Source organism: Cucumis sativus, chromosome 2 (genome assembly GCF_000004075.3).
Source record: "Cucumis sativus cultivar 9930 chromosome 2, Cucumber_9930_V3, whole genome shotgun sequence".
Lineage (NCBI taxonomy): Eukaryota > Viridiplantae > Streptophyta > Magnoliopsida > Cucurbitales > Cucurbitaceae > Cucumis > Cucumis sativus.
The window spans coordinates 21,787,346-21,801,364 of NC_026656.2; the positions used below are offsets into that span (position 1 = coordinate 21,787,346).

General features: G+C 32.2%; 2 protein-coding genes and 1 long non-coding RNA gene across 4 annotated transcripts; 2 read left to right on the forward strand and 1 right to left on the reverse strand.

Annotated features, from left to right (window-relative positions):
- Nucleotides 1–3,947: 3,947 nt before the first annotated feature.
- Nucleotides 3,948–9,115, forward strand: LOC101211547 (glucomannan 4-beta-mannosyltransferase 9). 2 transcript variants are annotated; one of them, XR_004214739.1, is made up of 9 exons: nt 3,948–4,526; nt 4,841–4,939; nt 6,262–6,514; nt 6,625–6,735; nt 6,832–6,968; nt 7,461–7,574; nt 7,664–7,892; nt 8,018–8,212; nt 8,567–9,115. XR_004214739.1 is itself a non-coding variant. In XM_031881542.1 (9 exons), exons 1-9 carry the CDS (start codon nt 4,242–4,244, stop codon nt 8,727–8,729), a joined length of 1,557 nt encoding a protein of 518 aa, XP_031737402.1. In that variant the 5' UTR covers nt 3,954–4,241; the 3' UTR covers nt 8,730–9,115. The 2 variants fall into 2 exon arrangements, 1 of the variants encoding a protein (XP_031737402.1); XM_031881542.1 differs by having other exon boundaries at nt 3,954–4,526; nt 7,664–7,863.
- Nucleotides 7,186–8,133, reverse strand: LOC116402249. Its single transcript, XR_004214740.1, has 2 exons — nt 7,993–8,133; nt 7,186–7,880 (listed from the first exon to the last, which is right to left on the reverse strand). It is a non-coding gene; the product is annotated as an uncharacterized LOC116402249 (long non-coding RNA).
- LOC101211787 lies at nt 8,946–10,149 on the forward strand. Its single transcript, XM_004151276.2, has 2 exons — nt 8,946–9,008; nt 9,153–10,149. The coding sequence occupies exons 1-2, from the start codon at nt 8,946–8,948 to the stop codon at nt 10,056–10,058; spliced, it is 969 nt and encodes a 322-aa protein (XP_004151324.2). The 3' UTR covers nt 10,059–10,149.
- Nucleotides 10,150–14,019: the final 3,870 nt, after the last annotated feature.

Below are 14,019 nucleotides of genomic sequence, written 5' to 3' on the forward strand. Positions count from 1 at the left end.
AAGTCTTTTTAAGTAAACATCTTTTACTTAGTTGAGTTTAGCTCAATTCATCAAGACCTTATAAAGATTAGGGTTCATGATTTAAGATTTTTTGAGTAAACGTTAAGAAGATCAATGAACTATTTGTAGGATAAATGAACTATTCTTCTCATTCTTAATTGATTTGTACATAACTGAAATAAAAAAAAAAGAAAAAAAAGAAAAAAAGAAAAAAATTACCGTTTTAGTCTCCAAGTTTTGATGAATATGTGCATTTGATCCATAAGTTCTAAAAAGGGTATTTAACTAAGATAACCTGAATTGCTATATGATATTACATAATATACCTAAATTTCTAATAAATTTCACAAATGTCCTAAATTGACCTATATATTACATAAATGTAGAGCACAAATTACATATATACCCATTCCTAATATTAAATTGATTATAAATAAAAAATAACTGGAAAAAAACGTGGATTACAGTTTAGGAAAAAAATCAACCACAATTCAAACTTTCCTTCTTAATTTGAACATCACTTTCTTCTTTGAACACCGTGGTATACTCCTTCCATTAAAGTTGTATGAGCCACCATTTATACTGAGAAATTTGAGAGATTTTGACGATGAAGAAGAAAAAATTCAATGACGGACAAGACGGTATTTTTCGACAAAAATTTGGTCTAAAATTCGAGGTTACTACTGTATATTTCGAAAAATATGAAGATTAGAGTATATTTTAGATACTCCATTAATTGGTTAACTAAAAATTAGGGTATATTGAGTATATTTTAGATACTCCATTAATTGATGTAATATATATATATATATATAATAAAACATCATACTGCAAAACTAAACAACGATTATAATAGAAAGTTAGTTGTGGCGTATATGTAATAAATGAAATACATAACCTATTCTGTTTTGCGGGAGTATTGAAAACTTAGTATAGTTATAAATAATATGTGGTATATATTTAATAAGTTATGTTAAAAAAACGATGATACCTTACGGGTATATAGTTAATTAATGTTATATACAATATGATAATGAAAATTTATAATAGAGAAGTGACGGAAAACATACCGTAAAATATGTATATATTTGTGTTCTTGAAATATATGAAATGGAGATTAATGAAAATAATTGAAAATTCTTACTAACCAGAAGTCTACTAAGAAGAAAATAAATAAAGAAAAGTCCGACCAAATACTAACCGGAAGGGAACGAAATATACGGAAAATAGTAAGGTTAATGAAAAAGATGTTGAAGGATAAAGAAAAATGTGAAGAAAATTAGATGTTTGTTTATTAATTAAAGGTAAATATAATGAAGATGAACGGTTGCCAGCGACGAAATCAATTGAAAATTGAAAGGTTGAGGTTATAGAAATAAAAGGTAGACGACGACAATTGAAAATTGAATGAAGTTTGGTGATGACGATGAAACAATTCCCACTGTTATGATAAATTAATTCCAATAAATTAACATATTGGATTATATTTTGTATTATACTTCATTACAAAATATAGTCAAATAATTTCCATAATAATAACACAATGATATAAGAAATTAATTAATTACTATGACAATAAATTGGAAGTATCTCTAATAAGGAAATAATTTTAAATTTCTTACGAATATAATATATAATATATGATTATTAAAATGTTGTTAGTGTCCACATTTTATACGAAATCCTATTTTAGAAAATAATTCCAAAATTTAGGACGTTTGTGAAAAATCCTAGTGAATTTAGGTTCTTTGTCTAAATATTTCTTTTAAAAATAGACTTTTTAGTTCTCACGTTTATAAGGATCTATTTGGTCTCCCGTTTTTAATTAAAATGTATCTCTTTTGGTCCCTAAGTTTTTTAAAATAGGTTTAAAATGTCTCTCAAATAATTTAATATATTTTTTAAAAATATTTACATGGACGTTTAAAAATAATTTTTCTTTATAGAGAATGTGATTTTTATAACTTATTCTTCTAATTTAAGATAATATGGAGTTATTTAAAACAATAGTATAAAGTTATTTGAGGGACATTTTAAATCTATTTTTAAAATTTCAGGAACTAAAAAATGTACATTTTGAAAACGAGGGAACCAAATTGGTCTATTCTTATAGACCTCATGATGACAAACTAATGGACCAAATACATCTAGAAACTAAAAAGTATTTCATTTTGTAATTTCACACACTTTATTTCTTCCTTTCTTAATTCAAACATTACAATTAATGCAAATTAACTAAATAAATAAATTTATTTCCACGTAGATCTAACTAAAAGATTGTTGAAGCAATTATTAGGATGCTACAGAGTTCATACATTCTTTTTAATCAATTAAGAAATCATTTAATAACATGTCAAACAATCAATAGTAAAGATAGTATATAACAAGAAAATGATCTTTATATCCTCACCTACTCTCGAGATTTCACACGTAACAAAAAAAATACATTTCAATTATTATTATTATTAACAAGGATACATTACTTGATTTTCCAGTTATTGTTGGAAGGAAGGTGAACTTACAAAATCATTGACTGCCAATTAATAATAAGATAAAGTATATGATTGGTGTCTGTGTGTTAGGAAAAATGCATTCTCTTTCTTTATCTAAATAAGGTGAAATTCTTTAATCATTTCATACACATAAATACTTTGATTGATTCCCTCATTTCTCTCATTTTCCTCCACTTCTTATTGGATATTCAAGTGCTTTTATGATTGAAATCCATCTTAAATTATTCAACTTTATTTTATTTTTATTTTTGGAAACTTTATTAATAATCTCTCTTTGAATGACTTTATAACTAATGCAATTAATAAATAATCAATTGTTGTCATTAACCCAACTTTGATTTGGATGGTCTATTTTCACACCATATATGTTCATTTTAATATGTTATTTGAGTTGGTCAAATCATTAGATACAAATTTTTATTATTTTGATTTATTGTTTTTTTATTACAATCGACCATACACTTCTCATTTTTGTTACTAATTAATTATATGGTTTTCAGTTATTCAAAGCATAGTTATCTTTTAATTTAAAAGAAAAAATTGCATGCTAATGAGTCTGCATGCTCTATCTGCACTTCACCTTGTGGTAATTGTGGCAATTTCATTAAACAAAAAACGTTACTTGGTAACCAATTAGCAACTGATTGCATCAAAATGAAGAACAAATAGAGAAAAAGTAACTTTATGTTAGTTTATATTGGAACAAATAGAAGGTTTTAGAATGAACATGAAGTGGAAGGACGATGAGTTTTGATTATGGTTTTAGATTTAATGCTCATCTTGTGGAGATACGAGCTTTTGTGAAGGTATTTTAATCGAGAGGCTTAACGAATTTTCTTTTTGTATTTTTTAAAAATGTTGACATGTGGTCCAACAAAATTAGACCACGTGGTGGAGTGTCATTGGAGCCGACTCATCAACATGCAAATTTTTCAGGAGAATAATTTCATGAGTAAAATACACTTTTGACTCTCGACGTTAAAAAATTGATGTTTATTTGGTTTCTAAGGCTTTAAAAGAAACACTTTAGTTTCGAGGTTTAATAATAATTCTAAAATAGTTTTTGAACTCTTCTAACTGTTACTACGACTACGGTGGGTTGATTACATATTATAATTTTATAATTTACACTAAAGGATTAGCTCCTTAGTCCTTAATGCTTGAAATGCCTACAAGAAAACCAACTCTCAACAACAATCAAACACTTCATTCCCATATTTCTACACGCCACCAAAATTTAATTTGAAAATGATGCCCAATCTATCTTTTTTTTTTTTTTTGGTTCAAATAACAAATCAATTTAAAATCAATCCCCAAACATAATTTGAATTAAAAATGTCCCCTAGATTTGGGTCTGCAGTCTCTTTCCTTTTCATATCTTTCATAATCAAATTTCATTATATAAATACCACTTGAAAATCTAAAAACACCCCACTTCCAATTTTCCAATAATCTCAATCCAAAAAAGTGTTAAAAAAGAGAGAAAGAAATCCATTTTCCCCATTTGGGTTTCATCTCAAAAAACCTCTATTTTCAAACAAAAGCAAACATTCTGACACAAAAAAATAAACACTCACTCATCTCTTCCCTTTGATTTTTTCTTCACACACAAGCAAAAATCACTTCAAAAATTGGTCTTTAAAGTGTTTTTTCCCCTCACAAAAAAACCCATCTCTTTAGAACCTCGAAATTTTCTTTCTTTCTTTCTTTTCTCTCTCCTTCATTTCAATGGAGGAAGTTTTTTTCACATTCCAAATGGGTAATTTTTGGCACCAAACAACATCCCCTTTAATTGCTCCATTTTTGAAACTTTTTGTAAGTATTTGTTTGGTAATGTCTTTAATGCTCTTTGTTGAAAGAGTTTATATGGGCATTGTCATTCTCTTTGTCAAACTCTTTAGAAAAAATCCTCACAAAACTTACAAGTGGGAGCCTATTAAAGATGATCTTGAGCTTGCTCACTTTGCTTATCCCATGGTTCTCGTTCAAATTCCAATGTACAATGAAAAGGAGGTGAACCATATTAAACTTACTCTAACACGTTACATTTCTTTCTCATTTTATATGTTGGATTTTGTAACGCTCTATGTCAAGAATTTAAAATCCGAATTCGACAATTGAAAAAATCTGTGTTGTTTTGTGAAAATAATTATCACTCTTAAGAGTTTTTGAAACAAGCAAGGATGACATTTAGAAGAATGTCGGGACTATCAATTGTTGAATTCAAATTTCGAATCTTGATCTAAATTCTGGACTTGAGCCGTTACAGATTTTATCTCGAATTCAAATGGAAGTTTGTTTGAATTGAATGTTTTTGTTTGAGTTAGGTTTATCAATTGTCAATTGGAGCAGCATGTGGACTTTCATGGCCAACAGATAGAATCATAATTCAAGTTCTTGATGATTCTACCGATCCTTCTATCAAGGTTTGCCTTTTATTTTATTTATAATTATTATGATTGAGGTTTGCCTTTTATTTTATTTATAATTATTATTATTTATCAATCGTAATCTTATTTTAGTTTTTAAATCATTAGAAAAATGAGTTTGTTGTTCTAGAAAGAGAGTTTTGATATTGGTTTTTAGATTTTCACACATTTAAATTGAAATGTGTTCCACAACTTAAAATACAAAACTGAAATATTTTGCAGTAAGATTATTTAAGCTAATTGCATCAATAAAATTTCCATCTTTTTCACCTGTGGATCAAAATATTATAAAAATTATCAATAATTCGAGTATGGTTCATTAGATAAAACATAAATTGTTATTAAAAAAATTGATGATTTAATTCTTTAGTTGCCTTATTAAAAAAGTTATGAAATAAGACAATGTGAAATTGTAATGGATGATTATTTTAGCAATAATAATTAAAGATATAGCAACATTTTAAAAAAATTACAAATATAGCAAAACTATCACTGATAGACTTGTGTATCGCTGATAGACTTTATATGGTATATCAGTGATAGACCAATATTTGCAACATGGTCTATAAACAATAGACTTATATTATTGATAGAATTTGACAAATTTTGCTATATTTACAAATTTTTAAAAATTATATTATATACTTAATTAATTTGAATTTAATTGCTAAATTTGCAACTATCTCAAACTCAATTTTGTTACGAGTGTAACTCTTCATTAATAAAAGTCATTTCACTACCGACCAAAAATAGAAATAAAATTCATGGAGGTTAATTAAAAATGTAAAACTACAAAAAAAGGGAAAAAATTATTTAATCTTGAGTGAAATTAACATTTTAATTATTTATTAAATTTTAATTTTGCAATGACTAATCTTTACACTTCTAAATAGTTTATAAACATCTTTAATCCAAATAAATGTGTTTGGATGGACTAAAGTGATCTTTTAATTTAAAGGAAAAACAAGCAATAATAATAGCAACAAAAATTAAATTTTGCTAAAAAAATAAATTGAAAAAAGCTAAGTGCTCATAAATTAACTCAAAGTAATCATTAACTAAAATCTTAATCTCTGATAATTCCTTCTTTCTTCTTCTTTTCTTCAACCTATTTTGTACGATTGAAGAAAGAGTGTGAAAACGAAGGGATTTTTCAGATCGAAAACCACCATTTTAAGAAGTTCTATCTTCTGGGTTCTTCAAGTAGTTGAAGAATTTTCCGTCAAAGTCAGTGACCAACACAAATTTGGGTTGAAACCCACCATTGTTTTACGGATTTCTGATGTGGGTTTTTTATATTTTGGTTAAAAAATCATCAGGATCTAGTGGAATTAGAGTGCAAAAGATGGGCAAACAAAGGGATAAACATAAAATACGAGATCAGAGACAACAGAAATGGGTACAAAGCAGGAGCTCTAAAAGAAGGAATGAAGCATAATTATGTTAAACTCTGTGATTACGTTGCTATTTTCGATGCCGATTTCCAACCAGAGCCCGATTTTCTTTGGCGTACCATTCCATTTCTCATAAACAATCCTGAGATTGCTCTTGTTCAAGCTCGTTGGAAGTTCGGTAAGCTTTCTTATGTTTTTTGTGGGTATGATTGGAGAAACTAATTTATGATTTGATTTCAATAGTTTTTAAGTACGGAATTGAATTTGGTTTTGTTGGGACTGTTCCAGTGAACTCAGATGAATGTTTAATGACAAGAATGCAAGAGATGTCATTGGATTATCATTTCAAAGTGGAGCAAGAAGTTGGATCTGCAACTTATGCCTTCTTTGGGTTCAATGGTAAGATGTGATTGTAAGACATTGTTGTTAATGGCTTTAATTTGTGCAAAAATTTTTGAGCTGTGGAATTAATCGAAAGCCATTGAGTTCTATTAGGCACAGCAGGTGTTTGGAGAATTGCTGCACTGAACGAGGCTGGAGGGTGGAAGGATCGGACCACTGTTGAAGATATGGATTTGGCTGTTCGAGCTAGCCTCAAAGGCTGGAAGTTTGTCTATGTAGGCGACCTCAAGGTACTTCTTGATGACGGTGTATCGAACCGTCTCAGTTTTTGTATTATGCTCATGGTTTACCTCCGCTAGTTTTCCCAAGGCATCATTTACATTATACATCAATGCCTCTTGTAGGAGAGAACTAGATTTATGGGTTGCTTTGGGTGCGGAGTTGGTATTATAGTAAACACGGTGGACATGTGGGTTTATAAATAATTTTATTGTAGCTAATTTTGGGTTATAATAATTGAGAATTTTCAATCTTATAATGAGACCCAAATATTGAGTGGGCTATAATGCCCACCCACTCGAATCAAGTTGGGGCTCAAACCTAAATGGTTAAGCCTTTTTTCACTAGGGAGTTTGAATCTAAGAACCTTAACCTTATAAAGAGGACCACCTTTTGTGGGTTGGGTACTTCTAGTCTATATGATTGTAAAAATGGGGAATGGGATTAATCTTGCTAGCTTTTTCAGTTGTTAAGCAATGATAAATGTAGATGAGTTGTTTCAGGTAAAGAATGAATTGCCTAGTACCTTCAAAGCTTATCGGTATCAGCAACACCGGTGGTCTTGTGGCCCAGCAAACCTCTTGAAAAAGATGGTCATTGAAATCATGAGGAACAAGGCATGTTTCGTGTATTCCTTGGATATGTTGGTTTCATTTGTTGCATTTTCTTTTATGTATCTCACCATTAGCTTTCTGTGTACCTGCAGAAAGTCTCCCTGTGGAAGAAGCTTTACCTGATCTACAGCTTCTTCTTCGTTCGAAAGATCGTTGCCCATATCGTCACGTTTGTCTTTTATTGTGTCATTTTGCCAGCTACAGTCTTGGTTCCTGAAGTATCGGTACCAAAATGGGGAGCTGTATATATTCCTTCTACGATCACCCTGCTAAATGCAGTTGGAACTCCAAGGTGGTCGTCTTGCCTTTCTGTTTTTCGATGTATGCATAGAAAACTTTCACTTTGTTTCTAATTTCAGAACCAGAACTAGCATTTCGCCTCAAGTTAATGAATATGGAAAAACTTTACACTGATACTTACAGTTTTGATTGATAATCCTTTGCAGATCATTCCACCTTATCATTTTCTGGATTCTCTTCGAGAATGTCATGTCACTTCACCGAACAAAGGCGACATTCATTGGTCTGTTGGAAGCAGGGAGAGTAAATGAATGGGTCGTCACCGAGAAATTGGGAGATGCGCTAAAGACTAAACTGGGTTCCAAAGCACCCCGGAAACCTCGTTTTAGAATGGGAGAAAGGTAAATAATTAAGATATGCATCTTGATCTCCAATTCAAGCATTTTATAAAATCTACAATAAGCAATAGCATACATAGTTTAGCTTCAACTAGGACACTGAAATTTAAACCCACTTCATAAATGACTCACTAATATAACTTCTAACTAGATTTCTCTCAACACTGCTTGCTAAGAAATCATTCACATGCATTCCTGTAAGAAATATGTTGTTTTATTTACGGGAACTATGGAAACCGAACAATCAAAGCACGTCGAGATACATTAGTGATGTATAGACTAGTGAGTAGAATACCATAGTTGCTTCAAGTTTCTGAATTTGTAGGTTTCACCTTCTTTTTGATTGTGGACGAACAGACTCCATATGCTTGAGCTTTGTGTTGGAGGCTACCTCTTCTTCTGTGGCTGGTATGATCTCAACTTTGGGAAGAACGGATACTTCATCTACCTCTTCCTTCAATCGTTCGCTTTCTTCATCGCTGGAGTCGGTTACGTCGGAACTCTGGTTCCCAACTCTTAGAAGACTCATATACTCAACCTCACACTCAATTATTTATTCCACACATTGCTTCCCTATGTGCCACAGAAAGAAAAATGGTTAGAAGAATCATCTAGGGAAGTTTTTTCCTTTTTTTTAACTTGTTATATACATAATTTTTTTAGTTTTGTATACCAAAATATTGTTGTTTTTTTTCTTTGTTGAAGGAGAGTGTTGATTCAAAATTGTTGTGTTGTAATGGTTGTGAAAAAAAAGGGATTATATGAAGAAAGATCAAACAATAAGATGAGCCAAGAATTTGTGAGGCTCCTCTTTCAAAATGTTGCCTATATATATATACGAACTTTCGGCAGAACGGAATCAATGGTGTTTAATGAGAAAATGTTCGAAGTCTTTGGTCCTTGTTTCATAACATTCTCTTCCCCCAATCCATGTCACTCTTAGTCTTCTCTTCGAGTTGCTGTGCTTGATTCACCGATCGAACCCACCGGTATTCCTTCAGTGGTGGCGATGTTCGTTCCCGCGGGGCTTGAAACTGACTGGATGTTTTCCACAGAATCCGGACATTATCAGTTTCTATTCAATTTGCCTGGAATTTTGTGTCCGATTCTAGTCGGAGATCAAGAATCGGTGAATGCTGATAATTCCGCTGTTTACAATCGTTCGTTGAAGGAGGTTACCGCTTCGTTGTGGAGTAGACTCGTGGTGAGTTTGCAGCCACTTTTTCTTGCTTTATTTCCAAAGTCATGTTTCGAGAATGCAATTCTTGGTATATCGATTCTCAGTTATGTCGACAACGTGATATGTTGTGAAGTTTTAGATAAATGCATCGGTTCTTCAATTGGTGAATTTCTGGTTGAGAATGTGGAAATCGAGAGAGAATCGGGGATAGGGATGTCTGAAACTAGAGAATTCAGGAGACGATTACGATACAAAACAATGCCGAACTTGATTCAAACAGAAATTCGTATAATTCCTCAAGCTAATCAAAATCTAGATAACATCGAAATTCAAAACATTAAATTCAAACAAGATACTAAGAATCTCGTTCATCCTTACTTACCTGCAATGGTGGCAAGCCTTTCATTGATTAATTCCTCTATTGACGAACATATTCAAAACGGTAATAAATCGAAAGCCCTATGTTTTGGAATTGGTGGTGGGGCTCTGCTTACATTTCTTGCAACACATTTGGATTTTGAAGTAGATAGAGTAGAAATAGACATGGAGGTTCTAAGAGTTTTAGAACAATATTTTGGATTTGATATAATTCAAAGTAGGACTAATTTCTCAAATCAATTCTATGCCATTAGTGGCCAGGAGATGTGGTATTTATCAATAGTTTTGTGAGTTTGTTACAAGGTTAGTCATGAGAGGGTTGTTACAAAACAGTTAAATAGTTTAATTGTTTTAACTACTAAGTAGTTTAGCTCTTTTATTACATCATTTCACCCTCCCTAAAATTGGCCTCGTCCCGAAGTACATTAGCTGGCAAGCTGGAATTCGTCTGGTGCACAGTAGGGCTTTAAGTCAGAAACATTGAATACTAGATGAATATGCATGTTCGATGGGAGTTCAATTTTAAAAGCATCGTCTCCATATTTTTCTAGGATGCAGAATGGACCGATATGTTTATCCTTCAGTTTGTTGTAGGTCCCGATGGGGAATCTGTTCTTCCTTAGGTGTATCATTGTTCACACGAGATTTCCGGAGAAATTTGATTCGTGGAGGTGAACTAGTGTTGATGTTGTATCTTTGTTGATTTTGTTGCGATGCGGTTCAATCTCTAGAATTTGAACCTTCGATTCTCTCTCAACTGGATGCTTGCGCTTGATTTGGAGGAAGCGAAGCACGTGATGTTCTTGAAGTTGGAGCCTTGGAAGAAAGCTAGTTGGAGCCTTGGAAGAAAGCTAGTTGGAGCCTTGGAAGAAAGCTTGAAGCTTCAATCTTCGAGGATAGTCGACTTTAGGAGTTAGGGAGTCTTCTAGCTCTTGGGAGAATTCTCTTTAGACCTTCTAGAGTCAAAATTTTCCAACCCCACAAGTGAGAAGAATTCCTCTATTTATAGAGTTCACTGGTGGGCTTTATGGGCTTAAACTTGGTTGATCCATGGACTAGACCCATGGGCTCAACCATATGGATTTAGGTTATATTTAGTCTTTGCGCTTATTTAAGCTTATTTTTGAACTGAATTGAACTTAGTCCAAGTAAATAATATTTCATTGAACCAAAATGATTAACTTAATCCAACGATTAAGATGAAAACATGTGGCATTATTAGAATGACCAAATTTATGTTTTTTTCAATTCCTTAATTTGGGGTACAAGTCAATTTTAATTAGTCCCAAATTTAATTATTTGTACTTTCCATCATTACCTTAATAAATGATGTGACAATTTGTGATTGGTCTCAAAATTTCTTATTCAACAAATGCCCATTTTCGAGATTTATGCAGGTGTATGAGTGAATGAATCTCGAAAAAGATAAATTTGAAGTCAAAGTACGAGCCCTTTTTTTTTTGCTCAATTCAACATATCAAATTAATTAAACTATGAATTTAGTACATGAGTTTGATTTAAATTTAAAATAAGGATTGAAATATGGCCAATCATGAGAGGATCCAATTTAGAACGATGCCAAAGGTTTTGAAAGTTCACATGTAACTACTAGGTGGTCTCATTTTGAGTGATATTAAAGTCTTTTGATCATAAAAGCAAAAAAAAATATGTCCGAGAATCGATTTTTATTTTCGTCCCAAAACATTGAAAAAAGGGTTAATGTTATAGCCTACGAAGAGAGGACTGTATTTACAATGATACGAAAGGTCTCGAAAATTCACATCAAACTACTGGTGACCTCATTTTGAGTGACATTAAAGTTTTTTGCCCATAAAGGCCGAAAAAAATACGCCCGAGAGTTGGTTTTTATTTTCGTCCCAAAAGGTTGAAAAAGGGGTCAATGATATAGCCCACGAAGAGAGTACCCAATTTAGAACGATGCCAAAGGTTTTGAAAGTTCACATGTAACTACTAGGTGGTCTCATTTTGAGTGATATTAAAGTCTTTTGACCATAAAAGCGAAAAAAATATGTCCGAGAGTCGATTTTTATTGTCCCAAAACATTGACAAAAAGGGTCAATGTTATAGCGTACGATGTCAAAGGTCTCGAAAATTCACATCAAACTACTGGGTGACCTCATTTTGAGTGACATTAAAGTTTTTTGCCCATAAAGGCCAAAAAAAATACGCCCGCAGTTGGTTTTTATTTTTGTTCCAAAAGGTTGAAAAAGGGGTCAATGCTATGCCCATGAAGAGAGAACCCAATTTAGAACGATGTCAAAGGTTTTGAAAGTTCATATGTAGCTACTAGATGGTCTCATTTTGAGTGATATTAAAGTCTTTTGACCATAAAAGCCAAAAAAAATATGTTCGAGAGTCGATTTTTATTTTGGTCCCAAAACATTGAAAAAAGGGTCAATGTTATAGCCTATGAAGAGAGGACCCTATTTAGAACGACGATGTCAAAGGTCTCGAAAATTCACATCTAACTACTGGATGATCTCATTTTGAGTGTTATTAAAGTTTTTTGCACATAAAAGCCGAAAAAAATACGCTCGAGAGTCATATTTTATTTTCACCCGAAAACGTTGAGAAAAGGCCTAATGTTGTAGCCTACGAAGAGAGGACCCAATTTATAATTATGCCAAAGATCTAAAAAATTCACATCTAACTACTAGGTGACCTCATTTTGAGTGTTATTAATATGTTTTGCCCATAAAAACCGAAAAAAATATGTCTGAGAGTCAGTTTTCATTTTCACCCCAAAACGTTCAAAAAATGGCCAACGCTATAGCCTATGAAAAAAGGACCCAATTCAGAACGATGCCAAAGGTCTAAAGAATTCACATCTAAATCATGGGTGGCCTTATTTTGAGTGATATTAAAGTTTTTTGCTCACAAAGGCCGAAAAAAATATGTCCAAGAGTCAGTTTTTATTTTCGCCCCAAAACATTGATAAATGACCAATGATATAGCCTACGAAGAGAGGACCCAATTTAGAACGATGCCAAAGGTCTCGAAAATTCACATCTAACTACTAGGTGGCCTCGTTTTGAGTGATATGCCCCACCCGACCCTTAGGCCCTAGGCTATTTTTCCTTGTCACACGGTATGGAAAAAATGAGATTCCACACTTATCCGTCGACTATCATTTGTCTAAGGAGGTTCAACAAAAAAAAAAAAAAAAAAACAAAAACAAAAAACAAAAAAACTAAAGCATTTGAAGTTTTGTATTGGGAGAAAAGTAAAAACTGGGTATGGGGCATCTCTGAGCAGTTTTTGTGGGAAAAAACTTTAATATTACTCAAAATGAGGCCACCTAGTACTTAGATGTGAATTTTCGAGACGTTTTAACATGGTTGAAAATTGGCCATTTTTTTGTCGGCTATAGCCTTGTCCATTTTTCGACCGTGTTGGGTGCTACCATAGTACACCACTAATGTGTTGGAATTTTTTGTCCTAAAACTCATAATTTGTAATCATATTTTGTTCAATAAAGTTATTATTGAGAAATTAAATATTATAATCTTAAATCCAATAAATCAAGTTCCAAGGCTATTTTTGAATAAACTTAAACTTTATGTGTAAACATAAACGTGGATCAAATTCGAGTATATAGCCTAAATAGTCTATAGTATATGAATAAATGTTGGGCGCCTTATTTAGAGAAACTATAAATGTGGCCCACTTTGTAGTTGATTCTGAATCGTTCATGTAGAGACATGAAAGTAGGGGCATCCTATGTAAAGTGTTTACATAAGACTGAACCATGATTTAGTTTTTTTACGTTATAACACCGTTTACGTTATAACAACGTTGGCCCAATAAACATCCCATTTCAGGGGTAAGATCGGGTGGATAGCTGGGAACATAGGATACAAGATGGAATTCACTCCTACCTGCTGTAGGGTTAGTAGATAGGTTGTTCTCTTAAGCACTGAATCCAAGTCTTGAACAAGGGGTCCCACCCTCTCATTGGCCCGAGAGAGATTAAGTTTATAGGTTGAATCTTAAATCAATTGTTCAATAGTGGATTAGTGGGACTTAAGGAGCAAGATGTAATCTTGGGGGTAAAACGGTATTTTGACCCAGCCAAGGTTACGAGCAACCTGTGAAGGATTAACTTACTTATTATGGTTTTATCAAATAGACACAAATATATCTATAGTGAGGGGAGTGCAACTACGAGACTTTAGTGGAATGACCCGTTAGTTAACGAATGTTGATTAACTCAATCTAAAAGAGTTTAGCT